Source organism: Ptychodera flava, chromosome 15 (assembly GCF_041260155.1).
Source record: "Ptychodera flava strain L36383 chromosome 15, AS_Pfla_20210202, whole genome shotgun sequence".
Lineage (NCBI taxonomy): Eukaryota > Metazoa > Hemichordata > Enteropneusta > Ptychoderidae > Ptychodera > Ptychodera flava.
In genome coordinates this window covers 35,562,390-35,579,179 of record NC_091942.1, presented here as the reverse complement: position 1 = coordinate 35,579,179, position 16,790 = coordinate 35,562,390, and the positions used below count along the sequence as shown (strand labels likewise).

The 16,790-nt window shown below is 34.2% G+C and overlaps 1 protein-coding gene across 1 annotated transcript in view; it reads left to right on the top strand.

Annotated features, from left to right (window-relative positions):
- LOC139152020 (tubulin-specific chaperone D-like) overlaps positions 1–16,790 on the top strand; it is a 77,812-nt gene that overhangs the window by 44,221 nt on the left and 16,801 nt on the right. Inside the window, exons 29-32 of the mRNA XM_070725105.1 lie at positions 2,767–2,844; positions 7,034–7,123; positions 8,357–8,444; positions 13,201–13,310. Of these exons, the coding sequence (XP_070581206.1) occupies positions 2,767–2,844; positions 7,034–7,123; positions 8,357–8,444; positions 13,201–13,310 (366 nt within the window). The remainder of the gene's footprint in view (positions 1–2,766; positions 2,845–7,033; positions 7,124–8,356; positions 8,445–13,200; positions 13,311–16,790) is intronic.

Genomic DNA, 16,790 nt, shown 5'->3' with positions numbered 1-16,790 from the left:
ACAATACGGTTACGACCACTACTACACTGTACAATAGGAATCACATGTTATGAATGGACCAATTAAAGACACTGTTAAAGTGCCATATGTTTACCGGAGTTGGCAATTACAATCCATTGTATATGGTCTTATACCTTTATTTATTCAAAGCTGACAACATTGAAATAAGTTGATAAGGTCTGACATTTAGTCTAGCTACATGCCACCATTATTCTTTTTCAAATTTTAAACAAAGTACATTCTCTAAAACATGTGTATAATATAGAGTTTAACATTTTCTAGCTGTGCCTTAGTTTGAATATTGTAAATCTTTAGTTTAGAAACTTTCAGGTATCACAATCAAGATTATCATTCTGCTCTGAAATGATAAAGTTATTGGAAACCTTCAACATTTTAAGCCAACTTTATTGGCCGTGGTCAAAGGCCATCAGTTATGATAAAGGATGCAAAAGGAAATATTCATTATTCCGTTGTTTGGTGTAAGTATGTTGTGTATGTATGGATGATAAATTTTAAGGTAGCCTGTGCCTTGACACTGAAAAATATAGACTTTTGCTGAAACTATTCTCAGGGAAACTTCAGTAAATATTTTCTTTGAAAATCTAGAAGAAAAATCAGCGTGTTGCTATATGATAATGTTGGTAAACCAAATCTCCCAAAATTTACTGATTTTTGAAATTCAAAAAGGCTACTACTGATATGTTAACTGAATAGGGAGAAATGAAATCTTTAACTTTCTCAAAAACAAGATTGTAAAAACTGCATTTCCACACAAGCAGTACACCAGCAAAGTGGTGAAAACATTTTAGAGTCAAAATCATGTAGTTATAAATTATTATACCGACAAGAATATGGCAAAGTGATGGGAAAGTATGAAATGTAAAAATTGCAAATCACATGTAGATTTTGAAAATCACTTGCAGATTTGGAAAATCACATGCAGATTTATACCATATGTTTATAAAGCCACATTATTAGCCTTCATATGAAATGAACAGCACAGCTTGACGGACCTAGAGATCAAGAAAAAATAAATATTTTTTACAGCTTGTACTCTTGTCTGTAGGTTATTGACTCCAACCAAACTATGTTTGCCTTCTGCTAAGTGCTGCACAATTTCAATGCACTTCAGTGTTTTCCTTTGCAAATATACAATTTACATCCAGGTATTCACCATAAATTTTAAACCTTGATGTAAAATTCATGTATTCAAACTCAGTGTTTCCTCTCATTCAAATTCCATGTTTCTGTTATTACTAATTAGTATGACATTGGTCACGTTATTCACTGTACTTTAGTCTTCAGATTTCCCCAGTGTTTTTATGTTGAGTCATAGAGCAAAGGAACAAATTGATTTTATGGAATACTTGTCAACATCTGATTTACATTTTACTGATTGGTGCCTGTAGAATTTGGAATCTAATATAATCCCCTTGTTAACAACTCTACCCAGCTCTGGGAGTTACCTTGCTTTCCTTCTGTGTGAACGGAATTCTAAAATCCATGGTTGAGCAAAGTTTGCAAGGCATGTACTTTGAAAAGGTGATAACCTTTGGTTCCGTATCAACATGACGATAAATTTTCAAGATAAATTGGGTGACATAACCCATTTGTGATATTTTCATGAATATCTGTACCTGTTAATTATTTCAAGAGTACCACTTGAAGTCTGGCAATGCTGTGGCGTTTGTATTTCAGAACTGAATTTTCCGTCCTGTTGTCTTCACTTGCCATGACAACTGTCGCAACTTAATCCATCATGATAGTAATTCAGCTTTCTGAGGACACGAGTTTTAGCTTTGTCGTCATGGTGATCCTTTGATGCCAAATTGAAAAAAAAAATTTCAAACCTGAAACAGGAAGAACTATGGCAGTGTTAGCATTCAATTACAGTTAGAAGAAAACCAGTAATTTTCAGTAAAGTCTTGTGTGGGCCACGGGACACAGATCAGGGCTTATCTGTACACCATCTCCTAATCACTAGTTGACAGCGTTTACCCGAAGTATGCCTGGGTGAGCCAGGTCAGAGTTTAGTGCCAGAATCCATCAGTGTCAGGAAACATCCCAATCTGATTAATGTGACTTCAGACTTCCCAAATGTCGGAAGTCTTACACATGATCGAACACTGTGCTTTTCAACAACACTGTCTAATGGAAGCTGTCTCAGATGAATTGAAAGTTTTGTCACAGTATTAATATCTGTGGAATTTTGTTTGTAAATGTCTTGAACTCTGCGGACTCATTAAATCACCAGCTGCTGCTTTAAGTATAAGAATTTACCAGGGAACACACCTCGATTTCTTACTGAATGTCGTAATCTTTTATTTTCTAATCTTTTTCTTGCGGTTTATAGCAGGTGTTTACATTGATCAATTGCTGGCAAATTTTAAAAAGAATACTAACTTATTTATCTGAATTACAGGGATGAAATCTTTCACAAAACGTGACATCTTATTTTTCCTTCAGTTTTGTGATAAGTTTCAACAAAATGTGAAATATTGCCGTCTGTGACACATATGCCCCATGAATTTTTGGAAAACAACCCACTTTCTTGTGAAACTGTAAAGCTTTTAAAGAGCAAAGAGATAAAACTGATGCTTGACTTCAATCAAAGAGTATGATGTCTGCCTCAGCTGAATTTTTATGAAGCATAGATGCATGGTATAATGCATGTTAACTTTAGTGTGTACTGTGAGCTGATGGAATTTGACTGTGAAATGCCGGCTGTTTTATCTCTGACTTTTGTCACATCCTATTATATTTCAGGATAACTATCCCCATGCTCAAGATGCTGGATTTTATCATGACCAATGATTGTTTTGAAATATTTACACGACAAGAAGGGTAAGATTATTCCATTTTATTTTAGGAATTTTACCAGCTTGAAATGAAAAGTGTAGTCTTAATATCTGAGCACTTATTATTATGTATATGTTTTGTTGCACAGCAGAAACTGAATTTTCAGGAATTAGTTGAACATCAAAATTGATGATGATAAGATTTAAATCAGTATACAGTATTAAAATTGTTCATTCAAATACTAAACCAACTGCAAAACCAAATGAAATTTACATTGCTTTCAGAGTTCAAACAATAGCATAGATTTCCCATGCAAATTATTGCATATCTAAATTGTCTTTTGGTGGAGCTGGTGTTTGTGTTTGGTGCTTCTAAACTATTTGAGTGTGTGTCGATGTGTCGTTAGAATTTATAAAAGTGGTATCAAAACTTGGTAAATCCATCCCAAGGATTGAGTTTGTTCGAAGTGACAAGGATGATCAAACAGGTGTGTCAGTTTTTGCAGTCTGTTGAAATGAGAAATTTCAATGCAATGAGAATACATTTGGTAACTGATTAATTTATCTGATAAAACATCATCACATTTGATGTGTCAAAGCCAAACTGATGAGACACTATGGGGCCATCTAATGTAACAGCTAAGGCATGGCAATGAGGCGTAATCCCTAATGTGAAATAACAAATTCATTATCAGTTGAATGCACACAGTCTGTCACAAACTCACTCAATGTCTTCCTCCCATGTGTATCATACATTTATATGCAGTGTGTGGAAGTCCATAAAACAGATAGATTCTCAGCCAGAAATATACCATTACTCAATTAAAACCCTGTTTTTATTAAACAAGAAATATTTAGTAAAGTTCTGTCTTCTTTGGATTGTTCTTGATAAGATGTAAATGATTACGCAAGGTTTAGCCCAATAAAATGTCCCTAATTTCATTTTGCGACATACAGAAACAGAACTCAAGACCTTCCACTGTAAATTACTAGTTAGTTGTTACATTGGTCCAGTGTGAGTTTTTGTGATTAACACCTAACAGTTCTGATGTTCGTTGCCTGATCAAGTTCTGATTTCTGTTGGCTTTGTTTGTGATGAAACCACTTTCAAAAAAGGCAAACAATAGCATGAGATTTGCAAGCTCATCTAATCAGAGGCTGCCACTGATACGTGTGCTGCAGGGATTGTAGTCTGTCTTCTAGTCAGATCATGGTGGAATTTATGATACCATGTAATTTGTATCTATAACAGGAATCTAATCATTTGTTTGAACATTTAAGTCAAGTCAAACCACTTCTCTCCCTTTATCTTAATTTTTCTATAGACTCAAATTTGATTATCTATAAATGAGTTTGCCCTGAAGCTGAATGTAGTAAATGTGAATATTAACTCTGAAGCTGAACAAATGTGAATATTAACCCTGAAGCTGAATGCAGTAAATGTGAATATCAAGCCTGAAGCTGAATGCAGTAAATGTGAATATTAACCCTGAAGCTGAATAAATGTGAATATTAACCCTGAAGCTGAATACAGTAAATGTGAATATCAAGCCTGAAGCTGAATGCAGTAAATGTGAATATTAACTCTGAAGCTGAATAAATGTGAATATTAACCCTGAAGCTGAATACAGTAAATTATGTGAATAATAACCCTGGAGCTGAATACAGTAAATGTGAATATTAACCCTGAAGCTGAATACAGTAAATGTGAATATTAACCCTGAAGCTGAATACAGTAAATGTGAATATTAACCCTGGAGCTGAATACAGTAAATGTGAATATTAACCCTGAAGCTGAATATGGTAATGAAACTGTGTTGGTATTAATGTTTTGTCAAGTAATTGTTGAAGTGTCAAAAAACACTATAGTAGAGATATCTAGTCGTGTATTCTTTGACAGAAATATACCGCTTGTAAACTTTCATCATTCATTGTCAAGCTTTCAAGTCCAAGGTTATCATCACACACGTTGTTGAGGTACCATACAATTTGTGCAAGTTAAAAACAGACCATGGAAGAATTTGTTATCTTGAACATCAAATGAAGTCAAACCTCTCCTGTGTTTCGTATCTTAATTTTCTTGACGCTCAAATTTGATTATCTATAAATGTGTTGCCCTGAAGCTGAATATAGTGAATTTGAATACACCCCAAGAGCTGAATAGGGTAATTTAATCATGTTGGCCTGGGTGTTAATACAATACCCATCAGTCACCAACTTGTCAAAAGAAATAAACTGTACAAGCTGACGGCAGAGACATCATATACTGTATTCCTTAGCAGGAATGCTACTACTGTATTCTTTGAGAGAAATACTAAATTTGTGAACCTTATTGTGCCCATTGTCAAGTGTAGGAAAAAAACTGTTGGAAAAAAAACAACCTTTCAGCAAATGAGAGTTGTGATATGATAGAACAATTTGGATGGCACATTAGTACTAGATACACATTGTATTCAAAAATATGGTAAACTTATTTTTTGAAGCTTGATGATAAAATAATACTGTTTAAATAATTTCAGTGCCCCTAGTTCAGTCCATAGTTTGCTAGTTTTCAGGACATAAAAGATGAAATAACTCATAGCCTTCTCAATAATTTTTCATCATTCAAACATTTCAATCGCAAAAATATCTATCGCAAACATGTTAACTTTAATGGTAATTTTAAGGACACACTAACACAGAACCATTTTTCTGTTTAACTTCCATAAAAAATGTTATGTTTATACATGATTTTGGCTATCATTACTGTTTGTGCCTGAATAGTGACATTTTCCAAGTAAACATCGTCAAATCGGAAAATTTATGGATCTCAAGTGGTTATAGATTTCCTGTGGCATGTGTCAATATGTAAGTCTGTTGACATTGTTTGCTCAAATTTATATCATCTGAAATTTATGGAAATAAAACAATCATAAGCTTATTACAGACTGATGTATTTTGTAAATATTGATGAAAATGACAGATGATGTCAAAGGTCATATATTAGATTTAATTGCATTGGATAGGAATCATTTGTCTGTGTGTTGAATAGTTACTTCCTTTTCAATTTTAAGCACACCCAAACATTTTTGTGTCTCTGTGGTGTTTTGCGTAAATATAAAACTTTGTGACAATGCCTAATTTCTGAAGTAGTAGTTTTGTCAAGCAAGTACCAGGTCCGATTTTGCTGCCACCATACTCTGAAGGCTCATACATCAACTTATATAACCCATTCAACATAGATGTACCTTGTAAATTTCCTTATAATGCCTTGATCCCTTCTTTCAGTGAGAGACCAGATGATACAGTGAGAGACCAGATGATATCTGTATAATATTCAAATCTTCGTATTCTCATAATTTGTAATGGTATTTAATAACCCAGCTTTACCTATGGATAGGAGATATTCAAAATATACATATACCAAAAAAAACTTCATACCATTCTGACTCAGAATTGCTCATCACTTTCAAGCTGAAAGTTTGACAGTGTTAAAGTGTTACATGCAAGTCATTGTGTGTACTTTGTCTTGTTCATATGCTGGCTCAAATAAAAAAGTAACCTGTATATATGTACAGTGAAATAAATTGCAACAAACATTTTGTCTACTGAAGACACAGTCATTATTCAATTTAATGCCAGGAGAATAGATATTTACTGATTCCGCTCTGTGCAAATAATCTCTGTTGGAACCTGTCAAAATGTAAGGTGACTATTTGTCCTACTTTGCACTAAATAGTTAAAATAAAGCTTACCCTCTTGCCATCAGTAGTGTAATTTATTTGCAGTGCATCTATGTTAACTAAATACCGCCACCCACTGTCTAGAAATGCTGAAACAATGGAAATTTGTGTCTCTATGATGCGGCACACCTGTTCCAATGATATACCTGCAGATTTACCCCTGGTACAGAACTTTGGCCAAAATCAGCATGAATAAAGAGCTGATTTATTCTGCATTGCACAAATGTGCAGACAAGATTTTCACATAATAATAGAAACGTAAGTGATACCTAATCAGGACACTGAGACCTTTTTCTGGTATCCTTCCATGAGTAAATGTTTCTGAAGAACTATGAATACAAGTGGTTTAAAGTATTGCTTATCCAACTTATGTCATGTAATATCCTCAACAACCATTTAACATCCAATGTTATTTGTAAGGTCATCCCTTTGCAGTCAGATTGAGTAATTCCTGTTGAGATTTCATTGTAAATAGATCTAAGGACATCTTGGCATCAACTTTTATGTCAACAGACATCCGTTTCCATTGAAGTTGCTGGAACTGATGAAGAAAGAAATTGAAAAATGCGGCGATCCACCGAAGTTACTTGCCAGTATCGACGTGTAAGTAGGACAGCAATGTGCTGCGTTGCAAGTTGGTAACCGAAAACTAGCGTGAATCAATAGATTATTAACAATGAAGCCTGGCAGATGAGATAGGGAAATGCATCACATTTAACAATCGTGTGTTTAATTTGAAATTATATTCAAACAATTCTGACATATTGCATCCATATTGGATTCAACTATCCATATGCCAGAAAAATGGAATCATACATGTACAGATGCATTATCCATGGAATTTGGATGGAAAATTAAACCAAGGACTCTTGGATTGTGTTTTTTTATTTATAGCTGAAAAGAAATTGGGTCATCATTTTAAACAAACAGCGTACCTTGAGTTTCTCTGACCTTGCATGTTATGTTGCAATGTCAGATTTTGATTGTTACACTGCCATTTAAATTTAGAATGTTACACTGCAATGTCAGATTTTGAATGTTACACTGCCATTTAAATTTAGAATGTTACACTGCCATGTCAGATTTTGATTGTTACACTGCCATTTAAATTTAGAATGTTACACTGCAATGTCAGATTTTGAATGTTACACTGCCATTTAAATTTAGAATGTTACACTGCAATGTCAGATTTTGATTGTTACACTGCCATTTAAATTTAGAATGTTACACTGCCATGTCAGATTTTGATTGTTACACTGCCATTTAAATTTAGAATGTTACACTGCCATGTCAGATTTTGATTGTTACACTGCCATTTAAATTTAGAATGTTACACTGCTATGTCAGATTTTGATTGTTACACTGCCATTTAAATTTAGAATGTTACACTACCATGTCAGATTTGAATGTAACACTGCTATTTTGAATGTTACGTTGCTACATGTATTTCAGATTTGAGCTTGCCTTTTAGTCCACTGGTTCACAGTACCAGTTCCCAATAGACAATCTGAGAATCAAACAGTGAAACATTATGATAGATAAATACTTAGAGTATGAAATAGAAGGTTAGATAGACAAGATATTTGTCAGCGATGGGACGCAGTCATGTGTGTAAACTTTGAGATATAATACAGTATCTGGGGAGAATAACAGAGATTTAAAAAGAACAAAATATTGGTCAACACCAGAATATTGGACAGTGGTAAAAGGATGAAAAACAACCAATATTAAGCAATTATTATCATTGAAAATCTGATTAGAATTGTTGATTTCAGAGTAAAGATGAGGAGAATGAAATGTGACAGTAAATAGTAAATGAGAAAATTTGTTTTTCAGATTCTGTGGTATGATTCAGTTCAGTGGTGTTGTCCGCAAGAAATCCCTGTTTCAACTACTCATGTTTCTATGTCACAAATATCCAAAGGTAAGTAACATGCATTTATGGAAACCTGTTCATTATCAAAAACTGATTTTGAAAATATTATACAAAGGAGGAAATATTCCCTGGTTGTTTATATTTTTGAAAATCATAATATGAATATGAATAATAACCTATAATAGAAATCAACAAAGCTGGCACTTTTATACAAATGATGATATAAATATTATTTCTGCTTGAATGATGACAGGGAACATTACATTTTTCTGATGCAATAGAAAAGAGCTATAACTACCGGTATATGGCATTGTATGCACTTGTTGTCTGGTAGCTCTTTGGAGGAATACCTTTCGATATCAGATATGAGATTTTTCTAGTCCTAGCTATCATTAGAACCTTGGCTACTAAACTCAATTTTTAGGATAAATAATTTGTATGGACATGTTTGGATGAGACATTAATATTAATATTCAAATGTAGAGCCTGATATTATTTTAAGTCTTTCTGTGAATTGTCAGGTGTTATTTTGTTTTGTTTTCTCCGTCCACATTTGTCAAAGCCAGCCAGCCAGGCTTGGTTCCATGTGCATGGAATGTCAGGAGCAGGGGCTGTGTTGTTTAATAATGTAGATGGTTTTCAGTCTTTACAGCAGTGCGGTAATTTTTTCTGTCAGCAGTGTAATGTAAAAGTGGTGTTGCTGGCTTAGGAAGATTTAGTTTAATCTGTAAGTGTACTCACTCTTAACATGAAAGCTCTATGCTAAAAGAAGATGCTACGTGTATACAGTGAAGTATTTTACATTTGTACTTGGAAACCTTTCAAGTAATTGTAAAGCCCTGTAAACTTGAGACTCTTTACAGCTGTGTTATCTTTGTTGTTTGCTGTTGCCTGTGTAGTGCACTGTTCAGTCCAAGTGATAGCATAAAACAGTAGTGAACACTTGCATTGTACATGCATTTGTGCACATGGCCCCGCAATGTATGAATCCGCCATGAAAAGTAATGGATGACAATGAAAACTTGACAACTGGTTACAATTTTACTGATACTAGTAAAATTGACTGAGGTACTGTTTACAGTCATTATAAATTTGCGGAATCCAAATTTGATCTGTAGGTTAAACAAACTATAATAATGCAGCAATAACTATTCATTGACCTTGGAAATTATCCATTTATGAGACTTGGCTCATCAGTTTAAAATGTGACATTTGTATTGTATATGACGATAATTTGCCACAAGCTGTTTATCGTCCTCACAGCCTGTTGGTAAATGTCACATGCCCTGCACGTCTGACGTTCTTTGTGAGTTCAGGAAATTAAGAATTTCAAGTATCGAACAAAGCTTTTAAGAAATAATGTACAGTTGATGTAACCCTGGTGAGTGGCTGGCAATAAATACATCAGCATTTGATACTGCCAGGCAATAGTCACCAAGCAGTGAAAAATAAAAGCAGAGCTTGATATTTCAATGATGAAACACCACCCAGTAGGCCAGGCATACATTGTTGGTAAAGAAGATTGAAATTTGTGGGTGTGTCTCTCTTTCTCAGACAGAGAGACTTTGTTTGTTAGGTTTGTTTCTGTCTTTCAAGTTTTAATTGGATGAAAAGTCTGGATTTTAAACTCTTCAATATTTTTCTTCAATATTGGTTCAGGACTGTCAGTTTTATTTTTAGATTTATAAACACAATACAAGCGAGAGATCTTCCATTTTGAAGTGACATGTTGTTTGTTCCATACCCATATTGCAATGGTGATGATGATAATTATGATGATGTCCAGAGGATTTGATTTCGGTAAAAGATGTATGTCAGCACTTTAGTGCTAGTTAATTCATCTGATATTACTAGTTTTATAAACTGAACGGGATCCTGACTGCTCCAACCATATATCTATGACAAGTTTGCAATCACATGATTGATAATCTGTTTCAGAACATCATCATGTGTATTATTAGCTACTCTTTCAAATTATAACAGCTTGTAATTATCATTAAAAAAGTCACAAACTGATCGAGCTGTGCATGTAGACACCAGCTCTGCTCATGCCTGCAATGAAATATGGCAATAGTGAAGACAAAAATAGTTTAATTGCCAATCTACAAAACAAAGAACAAGTTTAATAGAATTTTCACCACCATATGTTGCTGTGCATTCAATGTTACTTTTTAAACATACATGCATATTTTAGAGAGTATCAAAATAATAATTTAAAATCCGTGATAATTTTTTGACGAGTTTTAAAATTTTTTCGTTAGCAAGTGCTATCCTTTGAGTCTGTTGTTGGCAAAAATAAATTCTAACACCGGATGTGAGAAACATTTGGAATACACACATAGATTTTTTCTGGTCAGACAACAGCTGTGTGACATAGATGCTATAATTTACATTGAACTGTAGCTATCACAGCCATAACTTGCAAGGAATCTACAATCACATGCGTTGTATTTCCAGCTCTACAGCAGCACCTCATAAATCAAATTCAATCTGCGTAGAGTCAAACACTCACATTTATCAGCTGTCTAAGGACATGGTAGGCGTTATCGCATTTCTGGAAAAAATTGCATTATAGCTGGAGGTCTCACCTGAACATTTAGCCAGATTTATCATGTACAGGCAGCAGAATAAATTTGAATAATCAAGATGTAGCATTTGCTGAAGGCAATTGAAAGGTCAAGGAAGAGAAGCAAGAAATCTGTTTCCTCCTTGCCTTCTGCCTACTCTCTTGTCACTTGTCCTATTTTAGCACATTTCTTTCCTCTGTGGTCTTAACATGACAATCAATTAGCCCAGTTTGCATCAACTCTTAGAGTTGAAAGATGTCACGAATGTGATCAGTTTATCAGTTATAGTATTGAGAGATGGTATGGATTTTTTATATAATGATTGTGGTGTAATTTCTTAGAAGACTAAGTTTGTGCATGCATAAATCATTTGTTGATCAGTTATCATAATGAGTGACTTACAGAGGTAAAACGTGATGAATATTTTCACATTATACTATAACAATCCTAAACATTTCGGCCCATGACATTGTTGGTCTAGCTTGTAGAGATCCATCTTATGTTAATTGTTTCACATCTTACAACGGGATGGAAAAAACTTCCTTAATTCACTTTTCCCAAAAATTACCCAATAGCGTTGAAACTGACCGATGGTTGGCCAGGTCAACTTTGTCTGGTAGGAGATACATTGTTACTAATCACACAAGTTTCAGTGTGGAGTACATGATATGAGTACATGTTAAAATGAAGGTGTGTGTATGTAAAATTTTTGGTTTTCAAAATGAAACCTGACACAATGTGCCACTTTCTAGTTTTCAAAATCTATTCATATGTGACCATTGACTATTCCAGATGCATGACAAGTATAATCCTCCATGAAGCTATTCCATATTTTTGGAGCTAATTTCATCCAGAATAGTCCCAGAATAAGATATTAAATGAAAATCCGTACAAGACAATCTTTACCCAGCCCGACATGGCTAAATCAGCTTTTACCATATGTAAATTGACCTAGCCATACCGCTGTGTCTATAATCTCCCACACTTTTGCAATTTTGTCAAGTGACTATACTGTGACTTTGATGCAAACATAACTGTAAGCTAAAATCCTTTCTCAGTAGGTACATGTACATGTACGTCAGCTGCATTAGATTAACACTCATACAACACTTGTGACAGATTTTACAATTCTGAACCTTTCACCCCTACTTTGTAATAGGCAGATCTATTCTGTTCAAAAAGGGAGTTAGGGCTGTACCAAAATTTGATGGTGGTTTAAAAACAAATGCTTTTAAATATCATAGTTATAATGTTCGCTACTTCTTTCCCATTGTTTTCCTTACCTCCAAGTTAACATTGTGTACGCAGGGCCTTATTACTTTTCTAGGCACTGCAAGTATGGTACCAGATTTTGCACAAGAAACTGTTTTTGGCAATGTAAGCTTGCTTTGACTGCAATGTTCACTGGAGAAACTTCTCAGATATCTTCCTGATGTCTATGAATATGCCATCTCAGAAATATTAATCAGCAGCTTTGAAATATTTGAATGGAAACAGAGCCTACTGTTCCAATTAACCACAAATTTTTGCAGCTTTGCAGTAGTTTTCAGAAACCTCTTGACCTTCCAGAAAATTTTCATTTTTCATTTTTTTTAATTAATTTTGTTTGTCAATTGTTTATGTGCTTCTGTGTGCATGGCTTTTAAATACAGCCAGTAGGGAATGGTAGATTTTGTATGACATTTCTCACAGCAAATATGTGAATTATGCCATAATTTCAAATGTAACAAAGAAGTTCAATATCTTGTGTATTTTTTCAAATTTACCCTATCCTTTGTACCGGCGTATGTAGACCCAGAAAATGTCATAGAAGAAAACAGAGTGTAATTAAATATTGTTAGTTGCCAATAGTGCAAGATCCTTAATTCATAAAGTATCAAATTTGCCTAAAAAGCAGTAAAAATACAGGTGTAGTGAGATATTGCAAATTGAAAACCTAATCTAAGATTTGTGGCATATTTTCTGTTGGTTGATAGTCATTTTCATGAAGAGTTTTTTGTTTTCTAAGGCAGTGTTTTTGTTAAGGCCGGTACCCCGGTAAATGTTACCAGGGTTCCCCAGTCATTTTACCGGGGTTCCCCTTGGTATATCAATACAATCAGATTAGGGGACAGCAGCAATGTTACCGGGGTTCCCAAATAATTTACCGATATTCCCAAACCTTAGCAAAAACACTGTAAGGATTGCAGCTGAGTTGGACTTGCTCTTACTGTGATTGGTTTTCTTTGTGATTTTAGGTGCGCAAAACAACTGCCAATAAGCTGTATGAGTCTGTCCTCACCTATGATGAGATTGTGGAGTTGGAAAAACAGGATGAAGTATTGACAATCCTCAGCGAAACACAATGGTAAGCTGTCAAACTCATCTACTCAAGACCATTGCTACTCTAGTGTTATTATTTGAGTCCACAAAACATAATTATACAATTATTAGTGTGTCAAGTATGCCGATGCTTCATTCTGATTGGATGAGAGCTCATGCTTGCTCTGGTTCAGTAGTCATCTACCAAAATGGGTTCCTCAACTCACATAGATTATTAATGCTGAAACAGAGAGAGCAATTTACTATAAGAAAAATTAGAAAAATGAAATTATTAAATACATGGAGATAATTGGGAAAGCAACATGAAATTTTGAAATTTTTGAGAACATTAAGCTTTCACTTTGTCCATATCATAGTTGTCTGGTTGTATTCATTGTCAAAGCTGAGTACATTGTATGTGTGCTACATGTATGTGTCCCTCTTTTTATTGATGCTTAGTTCTGAATTTTTTTCTGACGATGTTTACTTAATATTGTCTGCCATTTTGATGCTAAAGCTCCGTCCAAATGCCAGAAATGTATATTTTTCTTTGATAGGTATTGGCAACAACCCCTATACAAACATGCATATACTTGATTTGGGGACTCTCCGACAATGCAATCCATGTAGCATTCATCTACATAGTGTTTTGTGCTGTATTGGGTGTGTTACACAAATCTCATGTATACCCTCCAACCTTTATGGAACAAATAAGGCTTTCTGGGCTGTGTTTCTGTCAACCTGATATCTCAAGAACAGCTCCTCACATTGGAATCAATAACACTTGAGATTTAATGTCCTTCAGTAGTATCTTGTCATTGGCATTGTTCATTGGCATGAAATGAATATTCACAAGTAGGGGAAGATATTTGTGGAAGGCCTTGAATAAAGGTAATTTAACTTGACATATTTACTTACGGGATGGTAATCTGATAGTAGTGAAAGACATAAAGCAGTTTTATTTTAGGCTTTTTGGTAATTTGCATATTCATTGTTATTTTAATTGAAGCCTCGTATCAATCATGGCCTCACCAAATCTGATTACACTCAGTATAGATATTGCTCATAACAACATATGTGAGAACTGAAAGCCATATTGCAGTTTCCTGTCAAATAACTGCTAATTTACGTACTTAATGTACTTTTTCAATTTTGTGTACTATATCTCCTGATTGGCTGTGCCAGAGTCAATGAATTCACCGGAGATTTTCATCATAACAAGATAAGGGCATATTGAAAGACATTTTGCAGTTTTGTATCAGTTAATTATGAACTGCATATTTCATGAACTTTCACCTTCTATGACTGGATGGCAAACTTGTGAAAATAAAAAAGTGAAAGTGTTAATTATAGATAACTGCACACAGTACATTCATTGAAACAAAAGAGCATATTCATTTCACATCTTGCTTTAAGTTTACCACTATCAATTTCCACCTGAAACTTACATGACAGTGTAGGATGTCTTATCTCAGAAGAACCATTGTCAGTCTTCCTGTTGAATGCTGTCAACCAAAGGAAATGTTCTTTTGCAACATCACATCTCATTTCCCTGTTCAAAGCAATAATTCATTGATTCTAATGATGTGTGGATGTATACATTAACACTGCAGTGTAGTATTAGCCTGACATTTTCTCTGTTGTTGAACAATTATAGCAGCTACAACTCATTCCTTCACAGTTTTATGGTGTAAACATTTATCCTGGACACCAGTATAAACTAAGATCTACTTAAAAAATTGATAGATAATCTGAAAGTGAGACTGTTCAAAATGCCATTTACATTTCTCAAAAATATTTATTTTGTATAAAATGTCATGCAGTGAGGAAAGGTATTGACAGCATTGAATAAAATCTCTCTTACAAATTATCCTATGGAGTTATATGAATGGAGTTGTTTTGAGTACTAGTAAAAGGCATTTAAATTGCACATCGCCAACAGAGAATATCGTGCTAAAACATTTAATTCAAGTTCTAGAGAAGAGAGTAGAGAGTGTGAAATCTAGACTTTTTATTGACAAGTAGTTCAAATAAATATTTGTTCCTCAAGTATGTATGGAACACTAGCTTTTCACATTTTCATCATCAAGTTTAATAAAATATTTAAATAAGCAAAAATTACAACACTATCAAAGGAAGACACTGTATAATGGCAGAAACTAGGTATGTTATGTACATATTTCATGCAATGAACATCATCTTTGCTGTAATAGCACAAAAAACAACATCTGACATCGCAATAGAAGCAAATTAATATTTAAACAAATTCTAATCATAGAAATCCTCATGCAACATGTACCCAGCAAATGCATGATCACGTACAGTGTATTTTCAGAACTGACAGAGGTATGTATGACATAGTTATTGTAGAATCTTATACAAACAATACTACCAATAAAACTAAAATTTGAAATGTTTGTGGAAAAGTATTGGTGTACGGTAGAAACTATTCACAGACAACAGCATAGCACGGACTTGCTGTGAACATCCTAATTATAGTTTTTAGTTTTCTGGTTGGCACAACTTTTTCACACTTTTTTCAATACGTCATTATGCTTGAATACATCATTATGCTTGAATGCCTCTAAGTGTACATCAAAAGGAAAAGGGAAGTGAAACAAAGTGTTAAAACACGTATTGATTAAACAAACAGTGGTCACAAAGAAAAAATGCAAATTCATAAATTGCAAGTTATTGTGAATAGCAAGTCATTGTTTTCATTTTGAAGAAACTCAGACATCCATTTAAAACAGTCCTGTGCCTTCTTAAGTCATTTTTGTGGAGATTTGTTCTGTAAAGTCATAATGTATTGACCACTATAGACTATATGAAATTTCCCGTGTATGATAGTGAACTGAGTTGTCTTCACAATATTTTGCTTTTCAAGAAATCCTGACTTCTCACTCACCATTTTCACACTCTTGCAATTGTGGAATTTCACACTCATGCAATTGTGGAATTTCAGAGTAGCTTGTCAGGTCCTGACCCTTGACCTTACGTTGACTTTTCTTATTTGCATTCATACATACTGTGAACAAGATACCGTAGGTGATTCCCCATTCCCCAACAATTTGAAATAAGAATACGTGAAACAGGACAACTTCCATCATATTTTGCTGGAAGATAGAATATTGTTTCAGGGAATACAGCAGTTGACTCTCTATGATCAATGCAGTCATTATATTACATAGATGCTGCAATAGTGCTCAGAGGTAGAAGATTATCTTCAGAACTCTCTAAGTGATTGTCTTGCCAGAATCCATGGAAGGCAGCCATTTAAAGATTACATGATAGCTAGGAGACACTGCCCTAGACCATCTACAGTCATTACTTCAAAATAGATTTACGACACAGTATGAGACACAAGCTATCAAAAATTGCAATTTAGTAATTGAATTGCTGTTAAATGCTGATTCAGTGGTACTTAAAGGACCATAAATATACCTGACCCAGGACATTTGTGGCCATAGTGATAAATTTAATATAAAAATCCATCTAAATCTCATAAATGATTGTTATTTTTATG